The sequence below is a fragment of the Lactuca serriola genome, chromosome 6 (genome assembly GCF_051521515.1).
Source record: "Lactuca serriola cultivar US96UC23 chromosome 6, Lser_US96UC23_V15, whole genome shotgun sequence".
NCBI classification, from domain to species: Eukaryota; Viridiplantae; Streptophyta; class Magnoliopsida; order Asterales; family Asteraceae; genus Lactuca; species Lactuca serriola.
The window spans coordinates 164390246-164403732 of record NC_136413.1 but is presented as its reverse complement, the minus strand read 5'-3'; the positions used below and the strand labels follow the sequence as shown (position 1 = coordinate 164403732).

The window sequence follows — 13487 nt, the reverse complement described above, 5'->3', positions numbered from 1 at the left end:
GTGTGATTGATATGAGAATTGCATGCTAGATTAGGGCTAAGGATACCTTCAAGAATCATATGATAGAATTGCCTGATTTGTGTGTTGCCTCATAGCCCAATAGACCTTGATGCCATGTATTACTTGGAATTGATATCGGCTAAGTTATTTGCTAAGTGTATACTTTTAAAGTTGTATATGATTATGATTGTATAGCCCTAGAATGATGATTTAGCCTCATTTCATGTTCTATTTTTGGTTGTAGACTTAGAGTAGAATCTTCATTTGACAGTCTATGTGATGTTATTTTGTGTACAACTTGCATGTATAAGGCAACTAACGGTGTTGATTGAGTTTCTTGGTATTGCGAGTGGAGAGAGTTGAGAGTTCCTAGGAGAGTCAAGGATATGTATGCAGTGTAGCATAGGTTTTTTTTATGGTCGTAGTGTGGTAACTTAGAGAAATCAGGATTGACCTTGAGGAAGGTACATGTAGGTGTGGAGGGTAGTATTGGGTCCGTACTACTGGAAGCATAGTTCTTGTACCTAAGATAAGAGCAAACCTTACAACTCTAAGGAAGCCTTTGTGTTGGGAATTTTTCCCTCGAGTCTTAACTGATTGTTAATTTGTTGTATTTAAGTTTGAGGATGGTGATGATTACTTGAGGAGGTTCAGGTCGGTTTCTGGTTCGGGCTCTGGTTCAGGTGCTGAACCAATTGATAAGAGGATGCGCAAGTTTATATCGGCTGAGGTTACTCATGGTATTTTGGATGCTACCCTTGTTCTATTCGATACCATTAAGCAGGGGATTATGGAGTTGATGGATGAGAGGCTCAGGACTTTTTAAGCTGAGATTGCTGCGGTCAGATTGGAGCTCGAACTCCCTTATTTCGGGAGTTCAAGGCTTATGCGGCTATTGAGTTCTTTGGCGTTAAGGACCCTATTGCTAGATGTCGCTGGATCACTGACATGGAGAATACTCAGTGGACGAGCTTTTGACCTGAGGGGGGAAAGGTGGGATTCACATCCTGCCTACTGAGGGATAGAGCATGGGATTGGTGGGAGGAAGTTATCCGAGCTATAAGGACGGCATTAGTGGCAGTGATGATAGGGGAAGACTTTGTTAAGAGGTTTTAGAGGGAGTTTGCACCAGCTATCGAGGTGCAGCAATTGACGAGGGAGTTCTAGGACCTTTGCCAGACTACAGACACTGTGACGGAGATCAGCGCCAAATTCAGGGAGAGGGAATTTTTGGTCCCGCATCATGCTTCAGATGGGGAGATGAGGAATACAAGATATCATGATAAATTAAGGGAGGATATTAGGGAGTTCGTGAGCTTTTCGGGGTACAAGACTCTGAATGATATGATCGAGAAGGCCCGCAAACGGGAGATTGAGTTGGAGCTCCGGATGAAGCGGAAGCCAGAGCAAGTTCAGACAACAGTGGGCCAGACTAAGAGGCCCAAGACCTCCAATGCTCACACCAGAGGCCAGTAGGGCCGGGGCCATTTTTCCAAGTGCGGAAAGCCAGACAGTGGGGCTTGCTGATTAGTAGGTTTAGGATGTTTTAGCTATGGCAAGTCAGGCCACGTAAGTAGGGATTGCCCCAAGAGGGCTTTGATTTGCTTTCACTGTAATCAGACCGACCATAAAAAGGCCGATTGTCCGTGGTTGTCCGGGGGAGCAGTGGCGGCACCTGCACCATCCACTTTGCGGATTACTGATGGCCGCCAGGGCAAGGCGGAGGCTCCTATGGTGAAGAGCAGGGCTTTTCAGCTGACCACCGTTGAGGCCCGTACAACACCAAATGTGGTTACTGGTATGTGTTTTATCACTATTTTATATTTGTTTCTTTGTTTATGCTTATGCTTATTGTGATCTTGTATACGAAGCTTTTTGGTCAATGGTTTGTCTGCTTATGTTCTGTTTGATTTGGGGCTACCCAATTATTTGCATCTCTTACGCTCAATAAGAAGTTTCGAGAGGCTCCAGGGACTTTGGATCCCCCTCTAGAGGTGGAGATTGCGGATGACCGTACCATGAGTGCTTCGAGGATTTTCAGTGGATGTGTCTCGAATATGTTTAGCGAGAGGTTCTCTATTGATTTGGTGATGATCTCCTTGAGAGGATTAAAGGTTATCATCAAAATGGATTGGTTAGGCCCCAATGGGGCCGTGATTGATTGCAAGCGGCAGTTGTTGAGAGTTCGAATCCCAAGTGGGGGAGAATTGACTATTTCTAGTGAGAGAGATTCACATGGGCCAACTCTCTGTTCAGCTGCGAGAGCCATGAGATATCAATAACAAGATTGTTCTGGGTTCCTAGCTTATGTTTCTGACATGCGGGTTGAGGGCATGATGGAGTTGAGCAGGGTACCCATTGTGCGAGATTTCCATGATGTTTTCCTCGAGGATTTACCAGGAGTGCCTCGTAAGAGTCAGGTTGAGTTTCAGATTGATTTGGTACCCAGTGCGGCTCCGATAGCCAAGGTGTCGTATTGACCCGACCAAGATCGAGGCTGTGATGCGATGGGAGTTTCCGAGGAGCGCATCTGAGATTCAAAGTTTCTTAGGTTTTGCTGGGTATTATCAGAGATTTATCCAGGATTTGTCCAAGATTGTTGTGCCTTTGACCAGTTTGACAAAGAAGAATGTGACCTTTCAATGAGGGTCTGATCAACTGTTGGCTTTTGATACTCTGAGGCAAAGATTGTGTGAGGCCTCGATTCTCGCACTCCCTGAGGGTTTGGATGATTTTGTGGGTTACTGCGATGCCTTTATTTCGAGTTTGGGAGCTGTTCTTATATAAAGGGGTCATGTGATTGCTTACGCTTCGAGGCAACTGAAGCTGCATGAGGCGGACTACCCCACACATGATTTGGAATTGGGGGCCGTAGTTTTTCCCTCAAGATCTGGAGGCACTATTTGTATGGGGTTCAGTGTACTATCTACACCGACCACAAGAGTTTGAGGTATTTGATGGACCAGCCGAATCTGAATAGGCGGCAAAGGAGATGGCTGCTTGTGGTAAATGATTACAATTCCGAGATCCTGTACCACCCTAGGAAGGCCGATGTGGTGGCCGATGCTTTGAGCCGCAATACAACGAGTTCTTTTATCAGATATGTTTGCTTGAGGATGGTTGTCACCTTATCTTTGTTGGATTTGATAAAGGAAGCTCATGTTGAGGGTTTGAAAAAGGAGAATTGGAAGGATGAGCGAATCAGAGGACATATTTCCTTGTTTGTTAGGGACAAACGAGGATTGTTGACTCAATTCGGTAGAGTTTGGGTCTCAGATTCAGGTGGGGTGAGGCAAACGGTTCTAGAGGAGGCACATAAGTCAAAGTTTTCTACCCATCCAGGGGCTACAAAGATGTACACAGATTTAAGGTTCAGTTATTGGTGACCATGTATGAAGAGGGAGATAGTTTGGTTTGTTGCGCAATGCTTGACTTGCTGGAAAGTCAAGGCCGAGCATCAGAGACACCACAACAAGATGCATACTTTACCCATTCCTATGTGGAAGTGGGAGGGGATCACCATGGATTTCATCACAAAATTTCCAAGGACGGCACGTGGTGTTGATGCTATCTGGGTCATCGTGGACAGATTGATCAAGAGTGCACATTTCATACCTATTGCCGAGAACATATCCGTAGACAAGTTAGCTAATATCTATGTTTGGGAGGTGGTAGTTCGACACGGGGTGCCAGTTTCGGTGGTCTTGGACCGGGATGTTTGTTTCACCTCTAGGTTTTGGAGGAAGTTCCATGAGGAGTTGGGTACTCAATTGCATTTTAGTACAACATACCACCCTCAGACCGATGGCCAAAGCAAGCAGACGATTCAGACGCTCGAGGATATACTCCGAGCTTGTGTGTTGGATTTTGGAGAAAGTTGGGACACTTACTTTCCATTGGTTGAGTTCACCCACAACAACAGTTATCATGTCAGTATCGATCGACCACCATTTGAGATGTTGTATGGAAGAAGGTGCATGACTCCAGTTTGTTGGGGGGAGGTCGGGCACTGAGTCATGGGGAGTACAAAAGTTGTACTCAAGACTACGAAGTTGATTCAGCAGGTGCCCGACAAATTGCGACTCACACAAAGCCGGTGGAAGAGTTATGCCGATACAGCGGCGTTCGAACCTTGAGTTTCAGGTAGGAGACTTGGTGCTTCTGAAGGTGTCACCTTGGAAAGGTATTATCTACTTTGGAAGTGGAGCAAGATGGGCCCCAGATTTATCGGACCTTTCAGGATTTCGGCTCGAGTGGGCAAGGTAGCATACCAGATGGATTTTTTGATGAGCTCGGTCACATCCATAAGACCTTCCATGTATCGCAGCTTCAGAAGTGTGTAACCGATGACTCCGCAGTTGTACCTCTAGATGATATTCAGGTTGATGATCGCCTAAACTATACGGAGAGGCCTGTGGTGATCTTAGACCGAAAGATGAAGGTTTTGCGTAACAAGGAAGTGTCATTTGTTGCAAGAAGGGTCCCCGATGTTAAAATCCATGACTTTTTTGGTGTTGCTCGAGTATACAGGGTGTACGCCTTGGTACGCTGAGCATACTATGTCCCGTGCCAATATAATGCACGTACTCCGGTTTGGCGGGCGTATGTGGTTCAGACCATAACCCTAATAATTAGGGTTTGTGCACTATTTAAATACCATTATGGCTCCAAGACCTTTCCCTTTATCAGCCTCCATCCCAAGATCGACCCTCTTTGGAAACCCTAGTTCATTATGAGCATTTGGAGCTTTTTGGAGTGATTTTGTGTTTCATTGGTTGTGAAGAAGGACCTTCAAGGGTAAGCTTTACTCTCAAGACTTTGGATCCAACATCTCCTCTTCATTGTACACCATTTGGAGGTATAAAGCTCCAAACTTGGCTTATGTTTCTTTAGATCTTAGTTAAGCCTTGATTTTCTTCCTTTTTGTCCCAAAGTCTAGGGCTTGGTGAGTATAGGGTACTCCTAAGACTTCATGGCGTCCTTTTAGACATTTTAAGGCATTTCAGGTCATAAAGATGCAATCTTGGACCTTGATTTGTCTCCATTCAAGAGTTAGGGTGTAGAAAAGGGTTAAGTAAGCTAGGTTTTTAGTGTTGGGCTTCTTGTAGCCATGCAAAGGCATAAAGTTTGCAACTTTATGGCCTTAGGGGTCTTAGTGGGTTCAGATCTACATTTTGGTTGTAGGGTCTTAAGGAATTAAGACATTTTACATGAGTTTGCATGAGGGGTGTGTACGCTAGGCATAACTTCTGGTACGCCACAGGTACTGCATCCCAGTCGCGATCCCCCCACTTCGACTGAGTACGCTACACGTACGACCCAGTCCAGCTTGGGGTGATTTTTGGGCCTTAATCGTTGGGCTGGACCATAGACTTGTTGTTGGGCCACTTCTGATGTTGGGCCTATATTGGTCCTTGGATGATCCTTGGGGTTGGGCTTAGGATTTTATTGGGCTTAAAAGACTACTTGGATCTTTTTACCTTGGGAATTAGGCAAGTATTGCAGGTTTTTAGTTTTGGGTTATGTCTCAATTATTAATTGGGACTATATTGTTTAGTTAGCATGAGGATTTCTCCAGTCCAGTAGCCTGAATGTTTATCTGGGTTTTTCAGCAGTTGAGGTGAGTTTCCTCACTAAATCCATGGGTCAAAGGCACCAAAGCCGACCCATTGTTTGTTTTGTAGAATTTTGGATGCCTTGTGATGATTATATGGAACATTAGGATCTGACCCTTGACATTTGTATGAAAGATTAGGATGTGGCCCCTGACATTTGTATGCAAGACAGAGATTTGACCCTCGACACCGAACGAAAAGACTATGATTTGGCCCATAGCATTTATCTTCTTTCATGTGTGATATTTGGTACTTGGGTAACTCACTAAACATCATGCTTACAGTTTGTGTTTATGATTTCAGGTATTTCCAGTTCCAAAGAGAAGAGCCCGACGTGATGGCACAACATCTTCCCTTCATGGTTTCCGCATTTGAAATAATTTGTACTATGATGATTTAATACTATGATTTGTATGGGTTCCGAACAATTAATGAATGATTTGAATGACTATTAAATGAAAAAAATATTTATTACTATTTTGGGACGTTACATCTCCAAAACATTATGTGTAGTAAAAACGGTGTTAAATTATGAGTCTTTTGTCAAAGTTGTTATAGTAATTATATAATTGACATCTTATATAATCTCATAATTTTAGAAGAAAAGAATGAGTTGAGTGTAAGATCGTTGCAACGATCCATTTTGTCACTTGCAACTGTCGAAATGGAATGTTGCAACGATCTTACACTGAACTCAACTTCGTTTCTTCTAAAAGTATGAGATTATATGTCATTTTATAATTGCTATAACAAGAACCTCGGCAAAAGACTCAAAATTTAACATTGTTTTTACTATCCATCATGTTTTGGTTACGTAATTGCGTTGCTAGCTTCTGGTTAGAGTTCAACAATGACAGGAACTTATGTTGGACAATTCATTATGTTAGTAGGTTACTTTTAGCCTTATAATATTTATGGACCTTTATATATATATAACACAACTTGTTTTCTGTTGGTAATCCTACACTAATTTGGTTACAATCTGTCGTTATATATGTGAAGAAAATTCCATCCGCTAATGATCTGTAATTTTAGTGGCAATTGCCTATGCATGTCTTTCTGTAGTGCATTTCCTTGCTAATAATCTTTAACTCTTTAAGTTTAGTGGCAATTGCCTATGCATGTCTTTCAGTTAGTGCATTTCAGTCGTCAGGAGACTCAATCTCTAAAAGTTAGTGCTTGTTTTTATAAGTATATCATAACTACTCACAGACACCTTTACGATCGACACCTTTATGAAAGCCCTTGTGAAGACACAATTACACTATATTCTTGTAAGTTGTTCATTCTAAATTTATAGGCTCCAATGTAGGAATATCTTTGTGTGTAATTATATGGAATAAATACTCCCACTCGAGGGAATGTAGGAATATCTTTGCATAATTTGAAAGAATAAATATAGTTGACATTAATATGGGATTTACAAGAAAATCAAAGATTTTTTCACGCAGTAAGCCAGTAAAAACATTTTTCTTTCCTTTTTTTTTAAACAGCAAGAAAGATTTCATTCCGAGGATATAGCGAGAAGCTAGGATTACACATTTTTATTTCCTAATAGTGCATACTTAATTTTTGTTATTCCATTTTTAAACAGTATCTAGAAAAAGAACAATCACAGGCCAATATCCTAAAAACAGTGTAGTTTGACAAAAGTAGCGCTAAAATTCATATTGATAGCTATGGTTTTAATATTTAGGTAGGAATTAGATGGTTTAGAGCGATTGAAATTCCGTTCTGAAGAGTTTATATAGTTCGTAAATTAAGATGATGTGATATTTCTTGTATGAATGAGACACATCATGCAAGCAGAATATTCGTCTCTTAAACTCAGTCTGTGTTCTTTTGCTGGCAATTTCGTTGCTAAATGTAAACTCAGAGACCATTTTGAGTCAGATATGTAACAACACGTTTTGCGACAGTCCTGATTAGTGATTACCTAAATAGCCAAGCATTCACGACAGTACACAATGACAGATTAATTTGATACCTTCCCTAATTATGTCGCTTAATAGTGAAACAAGGCTGATATAACTTACAGATGGGTTCTGCTCCTATCAGCCCCTAATGACACTAATGCTACTAACTAGAGAATACCCAAAGATTTTGACAAAGACAAAGACTATCTTATGGCTAAATAACAGAAGAATTCACAAAAGACATTTCAGTTGCACTATATGGAATATCAGCAAGATCCTCTCTGTCAGCATTACGATCAAGTTTTCTAGGTTCCAAAGTGATAACATCTTTTCGGAACATAAGGTAGAGCACGGATAGAACATAGATAGCCATGACAGGGAACACTAGCATCCCGATGAAGACGATAGCAACTTTAGGCAAAGTGCTATGAATCAGCCAATTGACAAATGTCGTGCTCAAGTAATGAATGTTGATGCCGATTATCCCAACTCCTACCACCCATGAGAAAACGATTATCTACACAATAACAAGGCATTTTGTTGTTATTCTGAATCTCAGCTAACTCATACGCATAGCATATAAAAGATTTCCAACTTACAATCGTTGAATTTTTGTGAGGACCCATTTTTGTTGTCGTGCTACTAAATTTGAGGAGTGGAATGAGGGCAAAAGGAAGTTCAAATGACAATATCATCTGCCAAAGATCGTTATGGAAACTCAATTTTAAAGAAACTTGGAAGTGCATTTGTAATGTCATACTAAAAATAAAAGATAGATCCCAACCGATGCTATGATAATCAGTCTTCCAGCTCCAGAAGATCCACCAATGATCGAAACTATTAAACTTGGCATGATGGCTATGCATCGTGTTATCAGATTCCTAAGCCATTTCCTCATCTTTAATTCCAAGAAACCCTATAGGATAGCATGATGCACATAGCGCATAATAACACCTTGAGTATTGGAAAGGTGAAAGCTAAAAGATAGAGAAATGTCATTACAACCGTATTTTGCAATTCAAAGTAACTTTTTTATTATTCTTATTAAGAATAATACCAAAGTTGTTTGCATTGGAAAATGCGTTTGTAATGCCATTTCCTAACCTGCATTATAAATTGTCCAGCGTAAGTGCCAGTTATGGTTGAACTCTGCCCGGAAGCTAGCAGTGCCATTGCATAGAGAGTGGAGCTTGAGTTACCTAAAACATTCTGTGTAGTAAAATAATGGGTTATGAATCTGCTATTAAGGATCCTTATATAAGATTGATATGATTAATTTACATCCTATAGAACTCATACTCTAAGAAGAAATGAAGCTGAATGAACACTAAGATCATTGCAGCGATCCAAGGAGTCACTTGATATGTTCTTGCCTGAGCAAACAGTACCAGAAACAGCGACAATTGACACGTTGATTAAAAATGCGACAAAGAGAGCAAAGCCACTTTCTATCAGGAAATATCTGCATGCATCCTGGAGTACAAAAGATCATGCATCCATCAACAACATGAAATCGAGTTCTACTTAATTATGAAGGAGTTTTTTTAGATCTTTGAGGTCTATATATTTATGAGTGTCCTTATCCATGCAACGACTTACGTTGACACCATGAACTGAATTTGGTATCCTCCGGGAGAGAACAAGAGCAGAATGTAGAAAGAGATTATGCCTGTTTTAAAGAGGAAAATGCATACTAAAAAAACTAAAACAGTTTCTAGGGAAGATCATAATGAAGTTGAGTTTATGGTCAATGGGATCATACGGCATAACAAGAGCACCAAGTAGTGCAATGGTATCACCGGTAGCCCCTCGGCCACCAAGTTTAGGAATGAACATTCCCTTTAGCAAATCACCAGCTGGTGGCTTCACATAGCTCATTTCTCCAAAGAAACAACCAGCCATAACCAAAACTAAAACGGCTATCCCTTCAAGCTTCCTTACCTATATGTGTGTGTGTGTGTGCAGAAATAATGAATTTAGAGTTAAGATATGTGAACATTAATATAATGGGAACTATTCAGATTATACATAAATTGCTTCTTGAAAATTAATATATTTAATGAAAACCTGTCTTCTTCCATAAAGGCCACAGACTTTGTAATAAGAAAAGTAAACTTACACCATATCTTTGAATGCCAAGAAATAGGAGGGTGCTGAAACCAGTAAGAAGAACCCCGACCCAAAGTGGAAGTTTGAATAAGATATTTAGTGCAAAAGCGGTCCCAATCACTGTCAACGTGAAAGAGAAGAGCTATCACAATTTTAATGAAAACTTGCGTAGAGGAAATATAATTAAACCCATCATTTAAATAATCTTCATAGATAAGCTCTTAATTTATTTATAACCTTCAGGAATATCGGCTGCAATGACAGCAATCTCAGCAAGCAGCCATAGGCAATATTTCACAAATATTGGGTATTCAGCTTTGCATATCTCTGATAGATGCTTCCCTGAACAAAAAAGCTCATAATTTCTAGATATATTTATATTCTAGTTTTACAATAAGTAAACAAATTCATAGGAAGAATTCTTTGTCATACCAGTGCATACTCCTAAATTTACAGCAAGAGATTGAATCACAAGTGCGAAGATTAACCCAATCAGAATCACCCAAAGTAGCTGAAAAGATTAATTAAACTATTCACTGATATAACTGAAGGGCGTTTATTTATACTATATAGCTATGAACTTTCCAGGCCTGAACATTTACCTCGTATCTGTGGTCTGCTCCTGCTTGTAAATCAGTTTCAACTGCATAAAAAATATTCATAAGTTTGCAACTAGATAATGCAAAACAAGATATCAAATGATCAAAATCAGACATACAATTCCCAGGATCAAGGTAACCCAATGAAACTAGGAAACCAGGACCAACAAACGAGAGAAAAGTTCTCCATCCAGCAGCATCCTTTACAAGAATAAAAAAAAGTTCAGTTGCATTTTATGGTAAAAATAACTTTAGCCACTCGTATAGCTTTAAGCATGAGCGTAATCATCTAAATACAGAAACACAAACTAAAGTTGGATATCTGCTTATTTTTTGTGTTGAAATTTGGAAAGAATGCAAGACGAAACCTTCTTAGCGTTAATCTCTTGAAGATTATAGTCTTTGCTATTAATAACAGGAGGTGCAATTCCACTCCGATCAATAGCTGAAATGTGGTTCACCGGTGGTTCATGCAACATCACTGACATGGATCCCTGCCTCTTTATCTGTGTTTCAGGATGGACTACTAATATTAGGGAATTAAGCCTTCGGTTGAATGCGTTATTTATACACTAATTTTGATAGTCACAGTAGTTTTGGATTAATGCATATGCCTTTAATTTGTTAAGATACGTGGCCTAAAAGACCAATGGTCTCTCAAGGCTCATGTAGGAGGCCGAACAAGCACCTTATAAATAGGAGGCCGAATCTAGAAGATTATAAAGAATTATTTAAATGAGATAAAACTGCAAATTTGGTTGTTTTGGTTTTCATCTTTCAAAAAAAAGTATTGATAAAATATAAAAAGTTTTCAAATCAAAGGTCAAAACTTAAGAATTTCGATGGTTTTAATTTTAAAATTAAGAAATTTCAGTGGTTTTGATCTTTTGGAAAACCTGAAAAGAGGATTTTACCATTTTAATTTTATTTTCTTGTATTATTTTATATTTTCTTTAATAATATATTAATAAAAAAAAAAACAAATAAAAAATTAGGCCCACCTTCTCTCTCTCTCTCTCTCTCTCTCTCTAAAAAACCCAGATTTCTCTCACTATTATTGTTTGAATCCGACATATTTGTTGCAAAATTTCATCCTTTCAAAACACTAACATCGATGATCCAAACCAACCTTCTGTATCGTACCCCACTTTCTCTCTCTCCTTTTTTTTTTTTTTTTTTTTTTCCCTATCTTCTTCTTCTGCTAATTAGCTACAATCTTCACAAAATAAAAATCAATTTGATTAAATCTCCATTACAGAATCATCAAAATCAGTACACGTTTTAACATCTCGATCCTTCATCTTCGTTCATCAGCTTCGATAATTCATCTTCTTCAAAGAAACAATTCAATCATTCATCTTCGTTTTATCATCAAACCCATTTCGAAAATCAAAATAAAAACATCAATAACACTTGGAGATATCAAACCCTAAACCATCAGTTACCCAAATAATCGCTTCTGAAAACCCTAAAGCCCTCATCTTCGATCTCAGAATTAAATCTTAAACCCTCTCAGAAAACCCTAAAGCCCCTTCACTGGACTTGACAAACTAAAAAAAAGAATTACTCTAAGCTATACATGACTACCAGGTTCTTGTGGTGATCGGAGAAGCGGGTTTCAGGAAGACAACTCATGCGACTTAGTAGCTAGTAAAAGCAGGGTACACCATCAAGGGTCAAATCGGATGCACACAACCCCATCTAGTTGCCATGTCTGTTGTCAAAAGAGTTGCAGAAGAATCCAGGTGTCGATTAGGTGAAGAAGTCGGATACGCGATATTAAGCTGACGCTAGTAGAGGTTTAACCAGGGGCGGAAGATGGCTTGGTATCGTATGATTGAGTTACTAGTGTGTGTGTGTGTGTGTATATATATATATATATATATATATATATATATATATATATATATATATATATATATCAGTGTTGTAAAAATCCCGACTAGGTCCCGATTAATCTCCGATTAATCCCTAGGCGCTACTCGATCGATTAGAGGGCGCCTAGCGATTAATCTCTATATATACAATGAGTGAGTAGTAGAACCTGACGAAATTTTAATACATTAAAGAAGTAATATCTCAATAGAAACTATTTAAGGTATGATTAGTGTTGTATTAATCATATTAACCTATTTTGTTATGATATTAGTGGTATTCATGAACTTTTATATGATATTAGTGATATTTAATTTTTAAAAATTCAACAAATTAGCAATTAATGGTCCCCGATTAATCTCCCGATTAATCTACACCTAGCCGATTAATCCCTTAACCCCAGTCCACCGACTAGCTAACCTCGGGCATCGGATGTGTATCAACTACCAGGAGCTAAATAAGCTAACGGTGAAGAACAATTATATTCTCCCGAGGATTGACAACTTATTTGTCCAGCTGCAGGGTGCATCTTGGTTTTCCAAGATTGATCTGCGTTCAGGACATCACCAGATGAAGGTCGGAGATGAGGATTTGTAGAATATAGCTTTCCAGACTCGTCGTGGTCATTACGAGTTCATGGTGATGTCCTACGGGCTCACCAATGCTCTAGTTGCATTCATGGATCTCATGAATCACATTTGCAGGACTATGCTGGGTCGGTATATGATTATGTCTATTGATGACATCATGGTCTACTCCAAGACCCAAGAACAACATGAGGAGCATCTGAGAGAGGTGTTGGAGACTTTGAGGAGGGAAAATTTGTATGCGAAGTTCTTTAAGTGTGAGTTCTGGTTATGCGAGGTGCAGTTTCTGGGACACCTTGTCAACCAGAATGGTATTCTGGTCGATCCGGCCAACGTGGAGGCGGTGATGAGGTAGGAGGTTTCGAGGTCTCCATTCGAGATTTAAAGTTTCCTTGGATTGGCGGGTTACTATTAGAGGTTCACTCAGGATATCTCCAAGATAACAGTTCCTCTGACCCGGTTGACGAAGAAGACCGTCACTTTTTGTTGGGGGCCTGAGCAACAGGCAACTTTTAAAAATCTAAGGAAAATAATGTGCGAGGCACCAATTCTAAACTTGCCTGAGGGTGTTGAGAATTTTATGGTATACTGTTATGCGTCGATCACATGTTTGGGTGCAGTTCTGATGCAGCTAGGTAGTGCGATCGCTTACACTTCGAGGTAGCTGAAACCTCATGAGGCGAATTATGTTACACATGATCTGGAGTTGGGGGCTGTGGTTTTTGTCCTCAAAATTTGGCGGCATTACCTCTATGGGGTCCTTTGTACTATCTCTACAGATCATAA

At 39.7% G+C, this 13487-nt stretch overlaps 1 protein-coding gene across 1 annotated transcript; it reads right to left on the bottom strand.

Moving 5' to 3' along the window:
* Nucleotides 1–7541: 7541 nt before the first annotated feature.
* On the bottom strand, nt 7542–10882 carry LOC145058986 (metal transporter Nramp6.1-like). The gene is made up of 13 exons (XM_079006854.1): nt 10608–10882; nt 10359–10440; nt 10243–10283; nt 10073–10151; nt 9878–9982; nt 9651–9760; nt 9294–9472; nt 9131–9200; nt 8831–9004; nt 8636–8740; nt 8316–8447; nt 8131–8226; nt 7542–8048 (listed from the first exon to the last, which is right to left on the bottom strand). The coding sequence occupies exons 1-13, from the start codon at nt 10725–10727 to the stop codon at nt 7746–7748; spliced, it is 1596 nt and encodes a 531-aa protein (XP_078862980.1). The 5' UTR covers nt 10728–10882; the 3' UTR covers nt 7542–7745.
* Between the last annotated feature and the right edge of the window lie 2605 nt (nt 10883–13487).

What these genes read in the sequence shown, in the direction of transcription:
- LOC145058986 (XM_079006854.1), bottom strand. Translation starts at nt 10,727, where the DNA reads ATGTCAGTGATGTTGCATGAACCACCGGTGAACCACATTTCAGCTATT. An exon ending in AAATTTAGGAGTATGCACTG is followed by an intron (nt 9,983 to 10,072) that starts GTATGACAAAGA and finishes TTTTTTGTTCAG; the next exon opens with GGAAGCATCTATCAGAGATA. An exon ending in ATTCAGTTCATGGTGTCAAC is followed by an intron (nt 9,005 to 9,130) that starts GTAAGTCGTTGC and finishes TTTGTACTCCAG; the next exon opens with GATGCATGCAGATATTTCCT.